We start from the raw sequence: 20,133 nt of genomic DNA on the forward strand, positions 1-20,133 counted from the left end.
TCATAGTGTAACAGGTAACAAGGCCCTTAGCAAAGTTTGGCTCATTAGATTGACTCAGAGCACCCTACATCACAATCATGACTTCTTGGAGGTGCTTGTAGCAAGTGCATCACAAGCCCGTAGCTATCATACTAGCTTCGAGTAGGTCAGTGACACTGTACACGTGCTACAGTTCTTTAAAAATAGCTGCTAGCACCTGTATCCTTGCCTTGAAATAAAAAAAAAAAAAAAGATGACAATTTGGAGGAAGGCCTGGCAGTTCTTCAGCTGGGTAATGCCTTTTAAAAGACAGACATGAACATAAAAATCAACATACTGGATTAGATCGTTGCTGTCACAGATGCTCTGCTGGGATAGCCCCCTTGTAGAGACATAATATAAGCAATTTCACTTAACTAACTCCCCGAAAGACAGAAGCTGTCTTCTCTTGGGAGAGCTGCATCCAAACCTCTTTCTTTGTAACTATGTGGTGGGGACAGCTGAGCTTCCCATCCTGCAGAGCACATGAGAAGCCTGGAGGAGCAGCAAATGCCAAGGCTGTGTGGGCAGATGTTCTCTGCCTCCTCTGTGGCACATATTCTGCCCTTCCAGTTTGAAGACTGCACTGGAGCCCCCTTTGTTACACCCTTGCTAAGTGCAGAATCCCCCAAAAGCAAAAGGACTGAAGGAAGACACAGTGGTCGGGAAGGATGATGCACCAGTCATTTTAAAATGAGGAAAGGAGAAGAACAAAGTTGAAAATATTCCATTGCACAAGGGGCAATAGCATCGTATTAAGCATCCATGACCAAGGTCAGCTAGAGCATCATGCTTAAGGTAACTCCCAAAGGCTGTCCTGTTAGAATATAGGCTCAGTTTTCCTCTGCTATTCAGCAAATATTTGTGTTAACAGCAGCCAGCGATTTGAAACCTTATGGAGTAAACCAACAAATAGATATAGCAGGCTGAGATTACATTCTAATGGAATGGGCTGATGAAACATTAATGCCTTAATTACATAACTGCTTCATTCCTTTAGCAGAACATCATATGGCAAAGCTTACATTCAGAGAGGTCCCCATTGCCCTAGATGTCCAGCAGTAATGAAAATCTGAATAAAAGAAGATCTTGAACATAGCCCTTCCAGTGAATTGCTTACCAACTCCAGTCTTTTTACCTAGACAAATAACCAGGCAAGGAGCTGCGGTCTACACAGCTATGCTGTGCAAGTCTGTTTGAACTTGTAAAGGGTTAAAACCATGTAAGCCCAAATTAGCAGAGCCAAACTAGATGTGACCTGATGGAAGAATCTGAGGCAAAGCCCTCCTTTGTATTTTACTGCCCTGGACACATCAGGCTAGCACTAACACTGTCTGAAATCACGGATGTGAGGAAGGCAGGGGAGCTGCTTGGCCATTTGCTCATCACTTGCCTTAACAGGTGATTTCTGAAAACTGCACATGCACAGCGGTCCCTCTTGCTGGAGGCTGCTACAATATTGACCTTGGATCGCCTTCCCCAAATTCTCCCTTTCAAGCTGGTATAGTGGCAGCATGCACACGAACAGCGTCACTGGTCTAACAGCTGGCCTGCTTGTCTGCTGAGAGAAGATATGTGTTTCTCTGACACCTCTCTAAGCCAGCAACGAGTCTGGTGTGACGGGTTCAAATTAAGAAGAATCTGTGGCGGACGCTCAGGATAATCAGGTAAATAAAGTGCTGCCATCCCTGTTCCAGAGATGAGGAATCATCGAGGAAAAAAAAACACCAACTTCCTTCAGGGCAACATGCTAAGGGGATTAAGCAGAAGACTAGGAGTCAAGAAACCTGAGATGAAAGCCCAGGTCTATTAACATCTGTGATGAAACTCACCCCAGATTACAAGCATGGTTCTGACATAAGCTTGTTGCATAAGCCACATCCCCTCTCAGGGCCTCAGCTTTTACCGTTTACTGAATGGGTTTTATCTACTTCAAGCAGCAGGAGAAGGCAAAGGGAAATCATATCTGTAAAGTACTGCAGAAGTGAACAACATGAATGCAGCCAGGCAGGAGCAGAGGCAGAACAGAAGAGTTCTGGTCTTCCTGCCCTATGCCTGCATGGGCCCACCCCCAAATGCATGTGTGAGTGCAAAGTGATGTAGTTCCTCTGCCCTCAATGAATGAAGCTACGCTGATTGACATGGCTGAGAGTCTGGCCGAAAACACTGATCAAAAGCGTTGTGATTTTGCAAAAGGATATCCAGGATATTTTGTCAAAGAGTTCACAAAAAATCTTCCCTCCTCCCCACAGTGAGAAAATAAAAATTACTGCAGCAGGTATTAATAAATAAATAGAACAAACAGCCATACAACACCCTAACCTGATTTTAAAGGCAACATTTTTCACATTTGGATCATTAAAAACATTCAATCCCTACTGTACATTTGGAAATGAACAACCCACCACAAGAGTTATTTTACATCTTGCATATAAGACCGATTAACACCTCAGGGCATAATATTCACATAATACCTTTCTAACAATGTACCACTATTCTTCTCTGTTATATATGCAACAAAGGCTATTGAGAGGTGCTAGGCAATGACTAGTTCTTTCCCAGAATGATCTCAGGAGGAAAATATGCCTCACGCAATTCGCAATCTGAAGAAATATGACCCGGTATGATAAGTAGAAAACCAACCCCTAGAACACACATGCACATGCACACATGCATGCGCGCACGCACGCACGCACATGCACACCCACTTTTTTTTTATTAAATGAAAAACTGTACTGCAAATAGGCAGCCTAGTAATTTTGGATAAGGTTCTATATATTTAATCCAGCTCCTACTGAAGTCCCTCTTTCCACTGACCTCAGCAGGTCCCCCATGACAGAAGTCATCAGTTTTTGCATCTAGCAGCTTCTTGGGTTATTTTTTCTGGAATTTGTTTCTAATAATCAAACATAAGGATGGCTGCAATATTGACTTCTATGTTCCCCAGGAGGCAGAGGCAGACATAGGGTCCCTTGATAGAAAGTCACTTTTATTCAGGGTTAGAGACTAGGAATTCTTTGTTTTAATTGCATCCCTTGTCTCTCCAACCATCACTTGACAACCATAACACACTACAACTCTTCATGTCACCATAGCAAGCAAGCAGCCACCTTGCTGATGAGAGATGAGTCCTGTTTGAGGACTGTAAACTTAAGTGAGGTGCCTTGAAACTTTTCTTCTGGGGATCATGTCTGCCACTTCCAAGTCACATCCATTTTTACATGGCTTAGGCTCAAAGCACAGGTCCAGGATCTATTTATCAACCCAACTCTGCTTTCGGTAGGCAGATGACTTCGGTGTTATGGCGGAGAAGAATGGAAATTTCCAACTTAACTCTTGTTTAGCATTAAAAAACTCTAACAATGGTTCAGTTCTACCTGGCTTGATTATTTCTTACTTCAAACAGTAACATATTCTTTTTATTATTCCTGTCTAAAATATACAATTTTGGACAGCAGGACTGTAACTGTGTGCTATACACCCTGCTGAGGTGAAAAGCAAATTCTAAAGTGTGCTTTTCTTTTTAGTAACGCTGATATTCCTCTATTAAATACATAATACTATAACTCCTAATGACTTTCCACCCTTAAAAAAAAGAAAAGAAAAAAAAGAGAGGGAGAGGGACTTAAGAGACTTGTAAGTGATTTGCTTTCATTAGCTTGGAAATTTACAGTTTAGTCATCCCTACCATCTACATTATATTTCTCAATAAATTACCTTCCTATTTACTTTTAAAAGTAAGGAGATGCAGTACAGATGTCACTAATTAAAACAGCATAGATCACTCTGAAAGACTTTGTTATAAAATTACAAGCAGAAAACCCCATAATGAGCAATTAAATGCTAATTAATAACACAGCCTCATCCTGATATAGCGCTTCTCATCTGTAGATTCGAAGTGTCTTACGAGAGAAGGTCACAACCATCATCCCCATGCATTGGAAAACAAGGCATGAGGAGATTATAGACTTGTCTACCTACACCCAAGGGATGAACCAGAAGTAGAACTCAGATTACATGAGTGCTGAGCCAGTGCTCAATCCACTTAGCCATGCTGTCTCATTCTCCTTGTGGTGTTTTTTAAATGTGAGCATGACTCGTATAGAATGACATTTTTCAAATTTGACCAATCAAGTCTTGTACTGCGCATCCACTTTTACCCAAATTTGTCACTCATGGTTTATTTTCCCCAAGGAGGCAGCTCAGTTGATTCAAGGCCGACATAATCTTCAAGCAAAATGAGATCTCTATCCTAAAGAAGTGAAAATATATCAATATACTTACTATAAGGGACGCATTCATACTGGACTTCCAGGTACTTGTATGTTCCTGGGCAGGGGTCTGGGAACACATCAGGGCCTGCTACCACAGCACACTGGGTGCGATTGCTGCATCTGAAAGGCAAAGATGTAGACAGTCAAAATACAGAGAGCACTGCCTGGCCAACTTTCTCAAAAGTGGTTTCTCCTCTCCACCCTTAGAAAGGAAACATAGTATTGAATTTTGTTAACATTTCCCTGTAATTCTGCAAAACCAAAAGATTAAAGCAACCACACAGGAAATACACATTAAAAAAAAAAAAGTCTGATTTAATTATACCACCACCACAAATAAATGTAAATACATATTTTATATCAACACTATGCTTTTAAATAGAGCTATATCAAACAAATACAAAGAGATAACTAGCAATCATAACAATTATCATCAAAGAAGCTGTCTAAAGAACAAAACCACTTTTTATACCCAAATATACAGTGTACTCATGTTTGCTGGGAAGGGATTAGGCCAAGTTATTATTACAGGACTGTCTCTGTTCCAAAAACAGATGCGACTTTTGTGATATGATGAATTTCCAAAACGCAAGTGATGACCTTTCTCTCATGGAAGAGGTAGTCTGCAATGACACGGAGGCATAAGCAACCCTAGGCATACAAGTAGCTTCTTTGAAATCAGCAGGGCTAATTATGGAGGTGAAGTCATTTGCATGCATAAACGGCTGCAGGACTGAGTCCTGAGATCTGTCCTCCATTTAATGCATATGCCTGATTCTTGGCCCTGAATGATTTGCATGTGCATCCAGGCTTCATAATATACATTTGCCCTAGATACCTTTGTAAAACAGCTCACTGATTTTTTTGATGGATTTCAAATACAGATTTATTTAGTAAGCACTACTGCCAAATAGAAAATTCCTTGGTGTTTGTTAAAAAAAAAGAGAGAGAGAAAAAGAAGAGGACAATGTAATTAGCCCTTGATTTCATCCTTTTCCACATCAGAAAAAGAACTCCTCAGGGCTAGATCATTGCAGATCCTTTCTTGAAGATGCAGCTTTCTCTGATGTGACATGGGACCTCTGACCCTACTGTTCTTCTGACAGAAGCAGCAGCAGCCAGAGAAGAACTCTCATTTAGCTCTGGAGTGGAAATGCTTCATGTTTACCTGAGGCTACAGTCTGTCATCTTTAATGAGGATTTCATTTTAGCCCATAAATTAAAATTGATTCATTAGTGAGTGCCGTAAGCTCAATAATTTCTTTAATGTTACAGAAAGATTAATAAAACCTGATATCCCACTGATCAGGCAATTTTGCAGGATAGCAGATAATCCAGTGAGCTGGACTGTGCTTATTTTTCCCTGTTGAGATTTAAGCCAGACGATGGCTATCAAAAGCAAGTGACTAGTTTTATCATATAAATGAAGGAATAAATGTATTAGCTAGAGGGCTAATTGTGTTGTCCTCACCTTTGCTACTGTGAGACAGGTGATTTGGCAAAGGTATCACAAGTAGCTTGGAAAGTGCAAGTGAGCTAGCTTCCAAACAGAGGCTTTGAACCTGATCCAAAATTTCATTTTCACAAAAAAATTTTTACTGAGCTCAGTGTGCCTCAAGATGCAGCAGTCCCCTCTGTGGTTTTGGGATCAGTTCTAGCCATGTTACAAAGAACAAAAGTAATGTGTCTTAATGGTATGGTAGACAGGTAGAAGTAAGGCCTGAGAAATCAGCTTGGGATCGATCAGCTTAAAAATCATGAGCTTGTTTCTTTGTTTTATATGTTAAATTTCAGGTTCTCATATAAGCAAGTGAACCTGGGAGCCAGTGCTTTAAAACAGAAAACCCACCCCATGTTTTAAGGTTTACAAAGAAATCCCAAGGGTTGGATTCACTGGTCCATCAATTCTCTATACATACATTTGAAGAGTAGGGTCTGAATGCAAGCCTGACCCTACCACAACATTTTGATCTCAGAGAAATCACCAAACAGAGTGAAAGTACCTGAATGTACTTTGTCAGCTAACTTGTAGTTATCACTGGTGGCTTCTGAATGACAGAGGAGGTTGAGAACACTGGAGCACTTGCCACCCACTGGATTTTTTGATCAGTCTCTTGGGGCTTAGACATAGGGCATATTTGCCCTGGTGGAATCAGCCTTTTTAACAGTGTAAACAAGGAACAGACATGGAGCAAGAAGTCCTACATTGGTGTAACTTAACGTGAATCCTGTGCAGAATTATCCTGATTAAATGCAGGGGTAAAATGACAGGTATAACTTCAGTGAGTATAGGCATCATGTGTCCACAGCTATCATAGGGTGGTAAGTTCCTGTAGGCAAACAGATTATTACCTTCTCACCCACTACTAAATGGCAGAGCACTGTAATAACACCTACTGCAAGCAGTTACCCTAGATTGCTTGCTTTGGATCCCAATGTAATTTATATTGATATATGAAAGCAAAATAAATTACACTTGGGTGATGTAGCATAGATGGTAGGGATGACTTAATTGTAAGTTTCCAAACTGCTGAAAGTAAACCATGTGCAGGCTTCTTAACCTGCTATTTTTAAAGGATGAAAGTCATTGTGGGTTACAGTATTTAATACAGGAATCTCAGAGTTATCACAGTTAGGATCACAATCTTTGCTTGGGCATTTATGTACAACTCTACTTGACCTCAAAGGGGACACTACTGAGGATGCAGCTGGTAGGAAAAGGCAGGACAGTTCCATCTCCACTGTAATATCCCCAATCTGAAGGAAGGCTACTTACTCATGTATGGTTTCTCCTATATACGTCCACAGGACCTGCAGGGGAAGAGGGCAAGGTCTGCCCTATATCTCAGCCTGACCTTCCAGGAACCACACAAATCCCCTAGGAAATTGGGGAAGCCAGAGCCACATGCACTCTGCAGTCCTGGAGCTTCCTGTATTTGAGAAGACCAGACCACTAGAGGTAGCTCCTATCCCTGCCATAGATGGAGCCAGGTATGGAAAGGTATCTTCAAAGGAAGAGGGATAGGAAGAGGGATGCCACACGAACCCTGACCCTGCACAGCATGAGGTTGCTAAGTCCCAGTACTGCTGGCCCTGGAATCTTTTCTCATTGCACATCTTTGGAGGAACAGAAGGTTGCTTACGGAGACAGCCTAAGCATCTTGGCAGTGATATGTTCCATTACATATATTATATTTTGCACACGCACAAACAGAAGGAATAAAGGTTCTTCCCACAGGCCCAGGTAAGGTAAACTTCTATAAATCAGTATAGTATTGCAAACCCAAAGTGGTTGCAAATTAGGAGTCAGACCCCAATCAGTCATGGGACTCACTTAAAAATCACAGCATTCAAAAATAATACATTTTGGGAGGTAATGGGGGGAGCAGGGTTTCTGTGCCGTCTGTTTTTCACATTTCTAGATGTCACATTCCAAAGCATCTCCCTGCAACCAGGAAATCTACAGACTTAGAAAAGAAAGCACATTGAAATTCCCATGAATTACTGGTTCCCAGAAGCTGAGGATTTAAGGGGGTAAAAAAACCCTCCAAGTACTATGAATAAATCACCCAAGGTTGCAACACTGATAGCACAAATGGCACTGCCTCTTCTACATACGGATTTCAGAACAGATCCTATTTGTAGCAAAAACTTGTCCTGCACTTGACATTTTAGCTTTCCTTTTACTGTAGCAACATAAAATGTTCAGCTGTTCATCCTAACAAACTTGCAGAGAAAGTCAATTAAAGGGGGAAGGGAGGAACAAAAAAAACAGTATCTGTTGAGCCAGCTGTTACTGGCAGACTATAAGAATTTTAAGGGGAAAAACAAAATAAATGCTCATTGTCACTGGTATGCAAGAGTTGTGCTTCTACTTTTCCCTCTTTCACTACTGTCTCACCACCCTTCAGTTCTATCATGTTTCATTCCAGGCAGATTAAAGGCCCTACTGACAAAAGGCTGACACATAGGAAGTGACACAGAAAAAGAGATGTGTGGGTAGGCTTTAGAAGAGGGGGAAAAACATGTAATCATTGCTTATTCCAGCTCTAGCAACCCAGCTCACAAACAGCCATTGCTGAGTGATTGAGCTCTCCTTGGTTATCACAGGATTATGTGCCAAACCCTTTGATTGCTTGGCATTAATTGCAAAGCAAGACTCCTGTTGTTTGCTGAGATGCATTAAGGCAAATGAAGACCAGGAGATAGATAACTCAGAGGATTGGTAATAAATATGTGCACGTCTATATTCATATCCAGCCCAAGCCAGAACAAAAAGTTTTCACTCTCAGAGGGCTGCTTGGTGACTTACTGAACATCAAAGAACTCTTTGGAGTCCAGTACCTAACAGATGTACACCCTTATTAAAAAAAACAAAACAAACAAATGGCATAAAGGATGTTTGTGCTTGTGGTTAAAGTACAGTAAACCAGACTGATTTTTCCCTAAATTTGATGCAAACAGTCTGACTCAAACCAAGGCAGGCTATAATACACTCTCTGCCTATCTCAAAGCAAGGGAATAATGCCAATCAAATGCAGCTGACAGAGAATGGACTGGACTTCTTCAACATAAGGCATACAAAAAAATGGTGGAGCTCCTTTAGGCAGACTATTTCGTAGGCAAATCTTTTGGCTAATGCAACTGAGGTTGTAAAAATCAAAATCTAGTGAAACTAGCTATAAAGGGATCAGCATACTTAAGTATTTCACTTCTGAGGTCTCAGATCCTAACCTACCAGGCAGGGTCAGAAAGACACACTCCCCTTTAACTAAGTATAGTAAATGACACACTTGGCTTTATAGCAGGAGGGTTTATCATTTTGAGCTCTGCTATGCACTTGCTCATACTGCCTGGTTTTGGACAGAAGCCAGGCTTGAAAAGATGAACAAACAATAGCAGAGAACTTACACTTGGGAACCAGAGATGAATCTAGAAGATGACCTCAAGGACTCCAGTCTTTTCTCCACTGTTGTGCCAGCCTCCCCATGTCTACTCCTGAAGGGGTTTAGGACAATATGCTCCTGTGCCTCCCTTCATGGTCTGGCCCCTCCTATTTTCTACAAATCCAGCAAGGGAAGGGCCTGGAAGAAGCAGCTCATAAACAAGCTGCAACTTCCAAAAAGAGTGGGACATAGTGTCCCCTAGAAGCAAGAGGCTGCAATCACAGGTAGCTACCATCTACAACAGCAGTCCTAAACCTTCCCTTCACAACTTTTTTTTTTTTTTAATTTAGTGACACTGGTTGAGAATCACTGTTGTGCCACTGCTGCCACAGCCAGGTAGAACTACCTGCTATTGCCTTGAGGGAGCAAGACTGGGAAGGACTGCAGAAGTAGTGTGCCTTCTTGCCTGCATTATGGTTAGCTGATAAACCTAAAGCAGTCAGGAGCACCTTTTCTTGCTGCAACCCTTCCCAGTCCAATCCTGTATGCTCCTCCCAGAACCAGAGGCATGTGGGATAGTTCCACCTACCTCTGTTTCTGTGAGGAGGGTGAAGGGACAGTGTGTGACTGCATATGACATCTGCTCCAGACGGTCTGGGGCTAGTGCCGTGTGCAGTGCAGGTCCTAGACTGCTGAAGCAGGCACTGTATCTGGCATGGAGGGACAACTCTCCCTCCTCACCCTAACCTTACTGTCCCCACACACACTGAATCCAGTGCCTGATCTGGCTGATCCAGGACTGTGCCACACACAGTGCCTGCTCTGGGACCTGGACTGCACACAGCTTGCAACCAAGAGTAGCCAGAGTGGGCACTGGATCTAGCAGGCGGGGGCAGGTCCTGGACTGGCTCTGTGTGGGTGCTACAAACAGCACAGTCCTGGAGTGGGAGCTATGTGCAGTGCACGTCCAAGGCCCAGAGCCAAGGACCAGTCCAGCATACACCCTGTGTTGCCCTTAGGTCAACCCAAGACCCAAGGGTAGCACCAGGGGCCAGTTGATGGGGCTCTGCAGCCTGGATCTTGGACACTCCTGCTTTAGTTTTACCAGATAATTCTAACGTAGGCAGAAGTGCATGCTCCTGGTACAGCCCTTACTGATCCGTCTCCATGTGAGGTACATGGGACAGTCCCACCCATTTCCAACTGTGGCAGCATCTATGTGCCGTGAACAACTCTTGCAGCATCTAAAGTACTATGGCATCCCAGCTGAGGATCCCTTGTTTACAGAGCCAAACCAACGTTCTCTGACCACCTAGGGAACCAGAGGGCAGGAAGCTCCACACTTCCTCCAACAAGTTCAGGAGAGGGCACAGTCATCCTCCCATGTTGAATGCTCTGGGAAGAAATGCACCATCTCTCATTACACCCACAAACATTCATATGTTAAAGTGTGGCCGACTCCGTATACATGCCAGGTATTACACACACGCACACTGCAGAACCATCATTCTGTGTATCTCCTGCCAGCAGGCAATACACAGTGCAGGAGTGTTTCTGTAATAAGGATTAGCTCTGATCAAGAGCTTCATCTCCATATGGAGAGAACAGGGATCATACAGATTGTTGTGGTGTCTCAACTTGAGTGAATAATACCAGCTCTGAACTCCCAGGAATCATGAAGCTCAGTGTTGGTTCCTGGTCAACACACCAAGAAGGCTTTTATCATTCCTTCAGGGAAAAATGTTGCTAGCTGTTGGAGCTGCTACATGGAGGTAGAATTAGCAATACATCTGTTAAAGTGCAGACATGCTTGCTTATACAATGGGAAGAGGCCATGCTGAAATGCCATTAGAGCTCTTAACATTTACACAAATTGATGTTCTACATTCTGGTTGTTCCTGAGCAGTTTAGGTGGAAGCTCCATTTTACCACACCCTGGGCCTGTTCTGCCCCAAGTAGCTACTGATCACTAGTTTTCCATCAGCTTCCTCCTGATATCCTTTTTTCCTATGGCGTTTGCAGCTCAGCTCTAATTCATTTCCCCATCCACCCCAGTACTTACATGGCCCTTTCACTACAGTCCATGAAAACCTTGCCCTCTTTAGTATATGTATCACAACACCCTAGTGAAGCAGAATTGTGCAGGTATGGCAATCCAAGGCACAGAGACAAAGTAGGAAAGTGATACAGGCAGCCTGCAGCAGAGCAAGGTATTCAAGTCATGTCTCAGAGAAGCAGTGATTCTCAGCCAGGGTGCTACGGCACTCTAAGATGCCACCAGATCCTTTGAAGGGTGCAATGAGGTACATGGAGATAACCAAGGGGTAAGGAGATAAGCAGGTAAGTTAAGGAGACATGTGCAGGCTCAGACATATCGCTTCAGGGAGGATCCCCCATCCCCATTGCTCAGCCCCTCTGCAAGGAATTAAGTACTGCAATATATAAATTATGTTTTTAATTGCGTCATTAAATCCACAAAAGTTATAGAAGGGTCCAAAAACGTGAAGAACCACCGCTCTACACAGAAGGACATCCTGCCTCACAGTAGTTCTTTCCTACTTTTCTTTGCCTCTCAAAGTTTTCACATTTGTTTTCTAGCTCCAGGGCAGCTGTAAAATGCCTCGCCAGGCACAGTCCCTCTAATGAACATGCTCTTCAGGCTGCTGGGTTCCCAGAGGAGTGGCACATTGGCATTTGAGAGGAATCTGGGATATCTGCTTAGGCGGTGAGAGAAAAGAAATAATGGCCTACACTTCATCCAAAAAAAAAAAATAATCACCAAAAAATGTCTACCTCATACTCTGTGTGTCCCCTGCCCTCCTTCCTGCCTGCAAACCTGACTTGAAAAAATATCCTGGAAAATTATCTGACTGATAAACTGTTTCCTTCTGCTCTGTGGCTTAACCTCTTCTGCTCACAAACCATTTTTCTCAGCCAGACTCCTACCCAGTATCTTCTTCTCCCTCCTAGACTTTACTGTTGTTTATTCACCCTTTGTAAAGAGACATCTGCACCAGTCATCTGATGGAAATGCCTGAGAACCTCTGCTTCACTGTATCATACATCTGATCACATGAACTCCTCCATGTCTTCAGCAGTCTCTTACTGCAATAGATCATAGAGTTGCCTGAGAGGTATCTGCTGGTTTGTCAACCTATCCCTAGAGGACAGATAGCATAGGGCCTCTTCCAATGAGGAGAACTGGCCAACAGGACTAGTGCAGATTATAAACTATCCACTCTTAATGCTTAGTCTTCACCTCCAAAGCCACTATTCTTCTGAGCAGGCCTCTAAAGGGAAAGAGTCATCAGAATCCACTGCAGAACACAGACTCTCTCAGGCTGATGAACAGTCTTCTGCCTCCTCTACCAAAATGTTTGCACAGTTTGCGTTCTTTGAATTTCTTCCTTTTCAAATTGTTCTACACTAAGCAAGCATAAAATGGATAAAAGTAGCTGCAGAGAATTTTGAAACTGCACAGACAATTTTACTACCATGGATGAACAAAATCCACTTACTTAATCACTAAATCACAGCATTAAAAAAAAAGACTTTGAAGACATGTAAGCACCTAAGGTGCTTTTATTTTTCCTTTATTTCCATGTGTTATGAGATCTGACTAAGAGTTTTTTTGTTTGTATTTCTACCTGCAGTCATTCTTATCCCACTCTAACTCTTAAAGATGAAAAGAAAGTGAAAACTCCGTAGACAGATTCCTGTCTTCTGTCTGCTATGCAAGTGCTCATGAAAACTGTGCTCACTGCTATGGTTGGTACAGGAAGCTATTCTGGATTCATTCCTTGTGGCTGTGTTTACACAAGACACTGACTGTATAAACAAGCATTAAATGACTGCACAGTAACTTGGGTTACTGTGCAGTAGCACCAATGAACGGCTTTTTTGTGACGCTGATAGCACAGTAGCTCGAGACTATTGTGCAGTAACACCACATCATGCTTGCTGCCATGAGATGATACTGTGCAATCAGTGTCATGTGTAGGTGCAGTCTGTGTGAACTGTCTTACTCTGGTATAAAATGCTAGCACTTTACACCCACTTTCCTAAAGTATAGATGTCCACACAAGGGGTGGAGCAATATGCAATCAGAAGCTAGTATTCATATTCTAGAATTAAGTTTTTCCTAATCACTTTCTTGTTTCCAAAAGAGAGGTGGGGAAAGGAAAAGTAAACCCCAAAGGTTTCATTTTTAAAAGGAACACTTTCACTTAAGATCCTTTGGAGCCTGATTTTCATCGTGGCAATGCCACATTCAAAACTTTTCTGAAAATAGGGCAATGGGGCACAGGTCTTCACAGATATATAGACACCTCCTTCCTTCAAAAGGAAGTACCCAGAATTAATGGATATTTTGGTAAGACAGAAAATGAGCTCCTGCCTCACTTCTGAAAAAAACATGTTCTTCACTGTCACTTCTCTCAAGTTAAATTTCCCCCTCATCTTTCAAAGTGTCCTTTAGCATCCCTCAAACGTAGGCATACTATGAAAATTTCCCAATCCAGCAGTATATGCAGTCTTAAGGAGCTGGCACCCTTCTAGAGGGCATTTAAGTAGAACAGCCCCTCATTCCACCTGAAAAATGCCTTATTCATATGGGGGTGGTGGGGGAATTTACATTTGTTTGCTGGTGTTTTTCAGCAGCAGGACTACTAGAAGTGTTCGAGTTCAGTCAGCTTCAGAACCAGATGCAGGGCTCGACCTCACTTGCATCCCCCGATTCAAGCTTAAAAATCATCACCTCATTTCACTGTACTTGTGTCTATTCTCTCTGGTTACATTTTTGTGATTTTTAAGCAAGAACGTTTTTTGCAATGAGGGTGCAGGAGAAACACTTTAAGACACAAACAGCTGCTTACTTCCCCTCTAACATTGAACATTATCTAATATTGACATATTAAAAAAGGTAGAGATTTATTTTGGAAAGTAATATATGTTTCAAGTCTTTGCAGGAACATGAAGCTTTAGCACAGTATACGTGTGGGGTTCATCAAGTCTGAAGCAATATATTTATCAGGACAGAAATGCAAAGAAGGCATAAAATTAGAGATCAATTCTACACCAAAGACTTTCAGAATTAATCATCTCAGACATGAATCAACTCCACATCCAGCTCAGCTGAACTACCAGTCACTGCAAAAAAAAAAAAAAGACATGGATGGAGGCTGCTGGCCCTAAAAATTAGGCAGCAATGGAGGGAGACAGGCAGATGGTACAGCATTCCTTTGTCAGCTAAGGGTACAGACAGATGTAACAACTGAACTGTTCCAAAACATCACCGATTCAGAACCGTTTCACAATTGTGGGAAGTGCTGTGGCTCCAATGCCAGGGATTGGGAGTGAGCCCCCAACTTAGCCTGCCTCCCAATAGGCATGTGAGAGGAAGTGCTTGCACATACACTTTGAAAGTCCCAGGGGGATGGGTGACCTAGTGTTGGGGGAATTGTCAACTGGCACTTTTCTGCTTTCCTGTGTTTCTTAAGCACAAGTTCACTAAACTTCAGTAGCCCACAAATGACCAAAGTCTGCAGCATCTCACCTGACATTGGGCTGGTGTGGTGGGAGGGAGTGCTTGCACCAATGTTTTTGGTTCCCAGGTTCTTGAGGGGCATGATGATGGGCTGTGGTCGAGAAGCCACTGTGTGAGAGCACGTGTGTTGTGTGAGTGTACTGACAGGACTCACCAGGAAGGTGATCTCAGTGCCCCGACTACAGGCTAATCCTGTACTCTCCAGTCCTCTTATGACCTTATCACCTTACACTCACCTGCTCTGTCTTGATGCGATTTAGTATCTGGGAAGGTTGCCCTACAGTTTTAAAAGGAGTCTGGGGCTGCTATCCTCAGAGCAGTCTCAGCCCCCTGGTGCTTCCCCTGTGCTCTCTTGCTCTCTCTGGCTTTGTCACTGGCCCTATTCATGGCCCCAGCCTCCCCTATAACCATGCCTATGCCTCACAACTTTACTCATTCTCTTTTCATGTGGCCTCCAAGCACACTCACGTATAGGGAGAGGCTCCCCCTACCCCTAATAGCATCTCCTGTGCTCCTTGTGGACACTGCATACTTCAGGAGACTTCTCTAACATGCAGAACCAGAACACCTCATTTTGTCCTAGAGGCAAACCTATATATACCGGCCAGCCCTACCTCTACCAGTCAGTGATCCCTGCTTCTCAGCTCCAGTACAGGGGTTTCCCCTCATCCAATCTATTGCCTCATTTACTTTCACCCTGCTGTACAAGAGCTGGGTCTACATTTCTTGGTCAGTTGTCCCACCTTAAGCAGCATCTGTACCAGCTTGCAGTCCTTATCTTACTCCTGGCCTGGAGTTTAGCATCTGTGAAACCTATTGCTAGGCATCTTATTTCCTAAAGAGCCTGGTAGTCCTGCTACTCTACCTGCTACCCTCCCAGGACAGCTTACTACTATTTGTGCCTCTTTTTCCCTCTCTTGCAGCTACTGATCAGAGATTTCTTCTCTGCTGGTCTCAGAGGGCTGAGCCCTTTGTCCTCCAAAACCAAGAGTGCTTGCTCCTCCGGGCTACACAACTTGTGTTTGTAAATGAGCTGGGGTGGGTGTGTGTGTGTGTGTGTGTGTGTGTGTGTGTGTGTGTGTGTGTGTGTGTGTGTGTGTGTGTGCGCGCACACATATCACACTAAACAAGGTTCATGGTGAGCCAATTCAAAATAGGACTTTATTTTCCACGTACACTCTTGAACTATTCCACACAGATTTAATTTGGCTCAGACAGCTTGTATTTCTGTTCACTTAAACCAGATTTAAAATGTTCTACGTGTCATGCATGTTGTAGTGATTTGCTATGGTATAGCAACTACAAGAAACAAAACCAGAACCCTATGCCTAGATGTGTGGAGCAAAGCCCAGATATTCAGGCAAGAATACACCTTTGAAGTGAGTTCAAGTCACTTCTCCGACAGGGGCGTGGTTCACATTTGGTGTTGAGAAGTTATTTAATTTTGGGAAGTAACAAAACTGAATCCTTTACCAAGCCAAGTCGAACAAAAGGTTTTAACTTATAATGATCTGAATGGTTTGGTCTTACTTGCCCCAACCCCTCCAAGACCTCGGGGACTGGAGCCTCAGTGGCCAGACAGCAGTGGGCTCCAGCAGTGCTGAACTACACCAACTCCTATAGACAGCAATCTAGCATAAGGGTCCTGCAACTGAAAGAAAATGCCACAGATGCAGCCTGTTCTTGTGCCCATAGTAGTCAGAACTCTTGGTAGAGACAATATCTTTTATTATACCAATGAAATAGTTGCAAAAAAATCTTTCTTTGCAAGCTTTCGGGCTCAAACACCCTTCCTTAGGTGAAGGAGAATGCACAGATTGTAACATTTCTCCCAGGTGGAAATGAACTTATAGAATCATAGAAAGTTAGGGCTGGGAGGGACCTCAGGAGGTCATCTAATCCAACTCCCTGCTCAAAGCAGGACCACCGCCAACTAAATCATTCCAGCCAAAGCTTTGTCTATCCAGGTTTTAAAAACCTCCAAGGATTGAAGTTCCACAACCTCTCTGGGTAACCTGTTCCAGTGTTTTATTACCCTTCTAGTGAGAAAATTTTTCCTAATATCTAACCTAAACTTCCCTTGCTGCAGCTTGAAACCATTGCTTCTGTCATCTGCCATCACTAAGATCAGGTTAGCTCTATCCTCTTTTGAACCCCCCTTCAGATAGTTGAAAGCTACTATTAAGTCCCCTCTCAGTCTCCTCTCCTCTAGACTAAATAAACCCAGGTCCCTCAGTCTTTCCTCATAAGTCATGTCCCCCAGCCCCTGAACCATTTTTGTTGTCTTCCACTGGACTCTCTAATTTGTTCACATCCTTTCTGTAGCAGGGGGGCCCAAAACTGAACACAGTACTCCAGATGTGGCCTCACCAATGCTGAATAGAGGAGAATAATCACTTCCCTAACCTACTGGCAACACATCAATTGAGCCCAGTTTGCCATTAGCCTTCTTGGCAACAAGGGCACACTGTTGGCTCATATTCAGCTTATTGTCCACTGTAACCCCCAGGTCCTTTTCTGCAGAGCTGCTCCGCAGCCAGTCAGCCCCCAGCCTGTACTGGTGCATGGGACTGTTTTGTCCTAAGTGCAGGACTTTGCACTTGTCCTTGTTGAACCTCATGAGATTCTTTTTGGCCCAATCCTCCAATTTATCTAGGTCACTCTGAATTCTAGCCCTACCCTCATAGGCAGTGGATATGGGGGGCTAATGGGGCTGAGCCCCCACAAATTCAGGGCAGCAGTAGGGCCGCAAGGCAGCCTGACTAAGGGCTCCCAGCAACTGCAGCACGGGTGGTGAGGGAGTAGGGTTGGGGCTAGGGGAGGGGCAGGTGCTATGCAGCCAGTGGGGTAAGGGACTGAGCTGTGTGTGGCTCGTCCAGGGGGTGTAGCTCCTGCTGCTATGTGCACCTAGGGAGGCATGGAGGGTGTGTGCCCCAAGATTTACATGGGTCAGGGCAGGCTGCCACTGGGGCTATAGCTATGGCTGTGGTTGTGCCGGGCTCTTTTTGGGAACGACTTGGAGTGGGGCAGGGCGGGGGTCCCCGGGGGCTCTGTTCCCTCTGACCTGGCAGTGCACCTGAGACTGGCCCCACTCTGCCCTCAACTCCAGGCCTCCCTGGGCGGTGTGGGGCTGGGCTGATGCAGGGAAGCAGCTAGGGCCAATGCAGGGATGGGGAGCAGCAAATTTGTTGGGGCAGAGGATGCTGGCACCAGGCAACAACCCCAGGTGTGACAGAAGGGGCAGCCATATGGGTGCAGAGGGCCCCAGACCCAATCCTGGGCCCAGCTCAGCTCCACTCCCTCCCAATCCCTGAACAGTCCCCGCCCCACCCTCTCCACACCCGTACCCCCAGCCCTTTCCCCTCCCCTTGCCTCGTCCTTTGCAGCCTGGGGGGGCACATGCTCAGCCCCTCCCGATTTCTTTTTCTCCCTCTGCCTATACTTACCCTCCAGCATATCTAGTATTCCCCCCAGCTTGGTGTCATCTGCGAACTTTCTGAGGGTGCACTCTATGCCATCTTCCAGATCGTTGATGAAGATATTGAACAAAACCAGCCCCAGGACCAACCCCTGGGGCACTCTACTTGATACCAGCTGCCAACTTCTTTCTTGGTAAGAAGTTTTCTATTGCACAGGAGAGAGGGTCAACGGAATGCTTCTCCTGGCTGACCAGTTCTGTAGTGTAGAGGTTGGTTAGCAGGTATGTAAATTCAGCTCAAACACAAGGCTGGAGCAGGGGTAGTATGCAAGATATTGTAATTAGCCAAACTTCATCATTGTTACAAATAAGAAGCAAAAATTCAGCACCCTGAGACCTGGAGAATACCACTCCTGCTCCAGCCTGTTGTTTGAGCTGAGTTTGCATACTTGTAACCAACCTCTACACTAGCAGTGCTGACCAACCTCTACACTACAGAACTGCCTCAGCCGGGAGATACTTTCCATCGACCCTCTCTCCCATGCAATAGAAAACATCTTACCAAGAAAGAAACAGAATTCAACTCCCTGCTTGTCACTAGGCACCTTTCAGGTAAACAGACTGCTCCAACCTTTTTTGAGCCTAATTTGCATAAAATGATTTTTTCCACCCAGGGAGACCCATAACATCTTTATGTTCTCCTGTGCAATATGAAGTTTCATTTCTACCTGGGAGAAATGTTACAATCTGTGCATTCTCCTTTCCCTGAGGAAGGGTGTGTGAGCCTGAAAGCTTGTAAATAAAGAACTTTTTTTACAACCATTTAGTGGGTCGTCTGAAAGATATCACCTCTACCAAGGGTTCTGACTACTTTTGCCTGTAGACCAGCACAGCTAAAACCTGTATCCTTGTGCCCACAGAACATTCAGTGGTTTTAGCTGAAAAGCCCAGGTGGTCAAAGCTATTTAGGTGCCTAACTCCATTAAAATCAGTGGAAGTTAGTCCCTCAAATACCTCTGAGGATCAGGGTTTATGCACCTTAATGACCTTGAAGATTTGGGTGTAGACCTCTACCAAACTCTGCTGTGCTTGGTGATTGCACAATCATTTAACTGCAGCCAAATGGGTTGGATTTTCACAGGGATAACAGAAGGAACTGTTGTGATTCTTTGTGATCCTCCTATCAGATTTCAGCTTCCTAGTCCCATTCTGGCAGGGGTCCTCAAGGAAATGGTTAGATAATTTATATATACAAAAATTATTTTGTTTATATATATACAGATACACACACACACACACACACAATAACTTGTTCTTCCCTTCATTTCATATGCATAAACTATTTTAGCTGAATCTTTACAATAAATAAATAAATATAGGCACAGACCCCAGTATAGAAAATTTCAGCCAAAATGGTTAAAATCTGACAAAGTTACATGTGACTGAACTCAGAGGTTTATAGTGGACAGTATTAGGAAACCTGAACTGTGGTGACACTACCAGCCCCTGCTAGTAATTTGGGTGATTTTCTGTTTAAAACTTCATAACAAGAAATCCCTTAACTTCTGTGTGTGCTTAACAAGGGTGCTTCTCTGTATGCATTATTGCAAATCACAGAAAATAGAGGTATTCCTTGCCTCCCCGCCAGCTAATTGCAAGCCAGGGAGAGAGAAAAAAAACCCCAATCTTGTTGTTCATAGACTTTTTTTGTGAAGACAGGGCTGTATGCTCATGACTAGACACACTAATATAGCAGAGACATCAATATCCAAGCCTGTTTCTCAAGGTCTATTATACATTTGTAATGGTTTTACAGTAAGAGACAGACTTAATTCATTATCCTTCACAGCAATGCTGCAAGACATCCTTTTTCCTTTCTGAAACACAAAAATCTCCTCTCTGGATCACTGCTTAAAGAAAGAGGCTGTCACAGTGAATAAGTCAGCTAGGAGAATGCTCTTCCCTGTCAATACGTGATATTTCCAAATCAAC

General features: G+C 43.8%; 1 protein-coding gene across 15 annotated transcripts in view; it reads right to left on the bottom strand.

Annotated features, from left to right (window-relative positions):
• Positions 1-20,133, bottom strand: part of ADGRL3 (adhesion G protein-coupled receptor L3) — an 875,465-nt gene that overhangs the window by 379,224 nt on the left and 476,108 nt on the right. For all 15 annotated transcript variants that reach the window (XM_090036868.1, XM_090036867.1, XM_090036864.1 and 12 more), the window contains one exon: positions 4,303-4,412. In XM_090036868.1, coding sequence (XP_089892994.1) covers positions 4,303-4,412 — 110 coding nt within the window. The remainder of the gene's footprint in view (positions 1-4,302; positions 4,413-20,133) is intronic.

Source organism: Crocodylus siamensis, chromosome 2 (assembly GCF_052110815.1).
Source record: "Crocodylus siamensis isolate JL-2025a chromosome 2, ASM5211081v1, whole genome shotgun sequence".
In the NCBI taxonomy this organism is placed as follows: Eukaryota; Metazoa; Chordata; order Crocodylia; family Crocodylidae; genus Crocodylus; species Crocodylus siamensis.